General features: G+C 45.7%; 1 protein-coding gene across 1 annotated transcript in view; it reads right to left on the reverse strand.

Annotated features, from left to right (window-relative positions):
- Nucleotides 1-4,321, reverse strand: part of PHF20L1 (PHD finger protein 20-like 1) — a 105,861-nt gene that overhangs the window by 12,089 nt on the left and 89,451 nt on the right. Inside the window, exon 17 of the mRNA XM_018563078.1 lies at nt 2,010-2,109. Within this exon, the coding sequence (XP_018418580.1) occupies nt 2,010-2,109 (100 nt within the window). The remainder of the gene's footprint in view (nt 1-2,009; nt 2,110-4,321) is intronic.

Consider the following 4,321-nt stretch of genomic DNA (forward strand, 5'->3'; position numbering starts at 1 on the left):
AATGTATTGCTGGGATTTGTATTCCCATGTATAATATACAGCACAATGTACCATCAGCTATAGAGGAATACAAATCCCAGCAATACATTATAGAGCACCATGTGTGGGTGGGAGTGCAGGCTTACCTGAGCAGTCTTCCAGCAACTTGTTTCTGAGATCGGGCTGGTCTATCGGCGACCATCATCCACCCACACCTGCTCCTCCTTACTTCTTTTCCCCGTGTCCCTGTGCCGATCGTGGATTTGGGCGGGCGGTGAGTGTGAGGCACGGAGGAGGTGCGAAGCGTGGATGCGGGCAGGTCTGGCAGCGGCGAGCGTGAGGTGGGGAGGAGGTGTGGCGCGCAGCGTGTGTGGAGCCGAACAGGGCCAACCAATCAGAAGCCAATTAATCGATTATTGAAAAAGTTGACAACTTTTTCAATAATCGATTATAATCGATTATGTCGATTAGTTGTTGCAGCCCTAGTTGCAGCCCTACAAGACACAGCACAGCAACAAGACACAAGGTAGTTATACTGCATCAGCAAGGTCTCTCCCAGGCAAAGATTTCAAAGCAGACTGGGGTTTCAAGATGTGTTGTTCAAGCTCTTTTGAAGAAGCACAAAAAAACGGACAAAGTTGAACATCGTGGGCGCAGTGGTCGGGCACGGAAACCTAATGCAGCAGATGAAAGATATATCATGCTTACTTCCCTTCGACATCCGAAGATGTCCTCAGTGCCATCAGCACCAAACTGGCGGAAACCAGTGAGACCCAGGTACCCCCATCTACTATCCAGAGAAGTCTGGCCAGAAGTGGTCTTCAAGGAACAATTGAGGCCAAAAAGCCATACCTCCGACCTGGGCACAAGGCTAAGCGACTCAACTTTGCACGAAAACATAGGAAAATGGCAGCAGGTGCTCTGGACTGATGAGTCAAAATGTGAAATATTTGGCTGTAGCAGGAGGCAGTTTGTTCAGTGAAGGGCTGGAGAGCGGTACAACAATGAGTATCTGCAGGCAATAGTGAAGCATGTTGGAGGTTGCTTGCAAGTCTGGGGCTGCATTTCTGCCAATGGAGTTGGAGATTTGTTCAGGATCAATGGTGCACTTAATGCTGAGAAATACAAGCAGATACTTATCCGTCATGCTATACCATCAGGGAGCCGTGTGATTGGCCCCCAAATTTATTCTGCAGCAGGACAACGACCCCAAACATACAGCCAATGTCATTAAGAACTATCTTCAGTGCAAAGAAGAACAAGGAGTCCTGGAAGTGATGGTTTGGCCCCCACAGAGCCTTGATCTCACCATCATGGGGTCTGTCTGGGATTACATAAGGAGACAGGATTGGAGGCAGCCGACATCCACAGAAGATCTGTGCTTAGTTCTCCAAGATGTTTGGAACAACCTACCTGCCCAGTGCCTTCAAAACGCAAGTGTACCTAGAAGAACTGATGCTGTTTTGAAGGCCAAGGGGGGCCACACCAAATATTGATTTGCTTTGGATTTCTCTTCTGTTCATTGACTTTCCATTTTGTTGATTGATTAAAAAAAAAAAAACTATTCACATTTTTTTTACTTTACAGCATTTTTTCACATCTGCCTAAAACTTTTGCACAGTATTGTATATATATTAGAGATGCACCGATACCAATACTAGTGACAAAAGAGCATGAAGCCGGCTTCCCGGCCAATCAGGAAGACGGGCGCCGTGTAATGACTCGCCGCCCGACTTCCTGATTGGCCAGCTTCCCAACCAATCAGGAATCTGGGTGGCAAATCATTACCTGCCCCCCGGCTTCCCGATTGGCCAGAAAGCCGTCTCCATGCTTCCTCGTCACCTGGTGATGAGGGAGCATGGAGACAGCCTCCCAGCTAATCAGGAAGCCGGGCGGCGAGTCATTACACGCCGCCCAGCTTCCTTAATGGGACTTCCGGTATCGGTATTCGGTATTGGCGAGTACCGGGAAAAAAATATTGGTACTCCAGCACCTAATAAGTGGAATATCATGTCTCACATGTCTCTTACCTGGTGGGTCACTGCACACATAGCAGACATATTGCTCGGGAATACTGTCTTCTAGAAGGCCCATACATACACTGTGCTGCCAACAGAGGCATTCTTCACACTGTGGAATAAGTCATCAATCACTCGGTCAATCTTTCACAGTCAGAATAATTTTTTCTTTTTCATTTGTCAAATAATAATAATAATTAAAAAAAAAAAAAGAAAAAACTTACCTCAGTCTCAGCCTCTGATGGTTCCGGGAGGCAAAGGTAATTTCACTTTTCCTCCCCGCAGAGCTGGGAGCATGAAACCCCAGGAGAATGCAATTCAGCCCACTGCAGGAATGCATTCTTGTGGAATTTAAAGCTCCTATCTCTGCTGGGAGGCACTGTGACGTCACCTGCGTCTACCGGAAATCCCTCCGTGTGGAAGCAATGGTTTGTCTGCAGCAGTATGACAGGCCCCCCTCAAAGTCGCAACTAGAGCTCTGCCACTGTGAGCTTTACTAATTGAAATAGCTATAGGTCTGACTCAGCAAGCGGCGGGGGGTTGATCTCTGCAGAGAGACCGCTACTTCCACATAGAGAGAGAGAGGGTGGCTGCTTTAGAAACTAAACCAATGTTAAGAATAAAAACACAGTTTTACTGTACCTGGAATGTATTTACAGCATATACAATGAGAGTTTAAGTGGGCTTTAAACTTTTTTCAAACTTTATTTATAGGTTTGTAAGCATAATGATCTTTTATGTCACTTTTATCATTGTTTTAAGAAATAATTGAATTAAGGGCGTTTCTTACACTACATATATAGTACTATCCAATATCGAAGAAGAATAACCCACAGCAACCACTTAGAATTTACTCTTCTGAAGTCAGAACAGTACAAAATGGATTCAGATTGCGTACTTTTGGATACAGCACAAAAAGTAAAGATTTGCTATGTTATCGGGAACATTTAGAAAGGTTAACTGAGCCTTTTATCTGGAATTCCTCCTAAAAATAGCTGTTCACCTAATGGTATGTGAATGTGCCTAAGCAGCCCTGTGCCTACAGTCATAGTTGTATGTCTGCAGTGTGAGATCTAAGGCACTGCCACCTCTGACTTGCTAGTCTTCAAGAGATGGGAAATGAGATTTGGTGATGTCCCTCCTGTGCTGCTCATTGTTCTTCTTGCTAGAGGCTCTGACATGAGGAAGCAAAGCCCTGTCTCTACTAACATGGCTAACTCCACATAGTGACCCAGTGCAGAACAAAGCATCCGAAGACAAAAATGGAGAAAGACCAGCTACAGAAAGACCACAGGAAATGCTGGTGACTAGTCCTGTGCCCTCTACCTGCCATTGCATTACATTTTCTGCTCCTCTTTAAGAATAAGAACTCTTTCTAGAGAATTCTGGGCTTTCTAATAATAGCAGTGGCTCACTTTCTGTCTATCTCTAAGGGCTTGTTCACACCAATTGCAGTGCGTTCCAGAGCGGTAGCTGCTGAAACACACAGCAATTGCTCACTAAACTTCCCCCTTCGTTCTGGGGTGGGAGGGGGTGTGGCGGCCCATAGTGGCAAAACATTGCCTGAGTTCCGGTCCACTGTGAACGCACAAAATAGAGGATGCAGCATTTTTTTGCCACACGTCCGATTGCACTGCGGGCGTGGCTGCGGTGCCATTGACTCTAATGCACCGCCACGCCCCCTCCCACCCCAGAACAGAGGGGGAAGTTTAGTGATTGATTGCTGTACGTTCCAGCAACTACCGCTCTGGAATGCACCACAATTGGCGTGAATTGGCCCCTATATTCCATACAGGAGCATAGGAAACGGAGACAGGGAGGTGGTTGTGCCCATGCTCTGGATTATTTAGCTGTATGTTCTGAACTGAGATCACAGTAGGGGTTTAAAGAATATCTTAACAGCAGTGAAACAAAGAATCCTACAAAACTTGCTGGCAGCAGACTCCAGAGCACCACCTACTGGATGCAGGAGGTATATATGGACATTATATGAAGATCTCCAATCAGCAGTCTGTGTGAGAATTGGAACCCTTGACAGAACAAGGCCAACAGCTGTGTTCTTAAAGAACTCTCTGCTTTCAAATAGGAAGAAGTAGATGCAGTAGATGCTCACTTGTGGTCTGTCTCTTTCTAAATTACACTTCACATGAGGAAATAGAAACTAGAAACAGGGTAGTGGGAGTGTTCCTCCTCTAAGTCATTTAGCTGTGTGTTCTGAATAGAGTTGAACAGTAAGGGATCAAATACAAACTCAATGCAGAAATGAAGAAAATAACTTTTAAAAACAGCTCTACCCCCTGCCTGCCAAACGTATGTATGTATAT

This window comes from Nanorana parkeri, unplaced genomic scaffold (assembly GCF_000935625.1).
Source record: "Nanorana parkeri isolate BGI_ZX_2015 unplaced genomic scaffold, ASM93562v1 scaffold629, whole genome shotgun sequence".
NCBI classification, from domain to species: Eukaryota; Metazoa; Chordata; class Amphibia; order Anura; family Dicroglossidae; genus Nanorana; species Nanorana parkeri.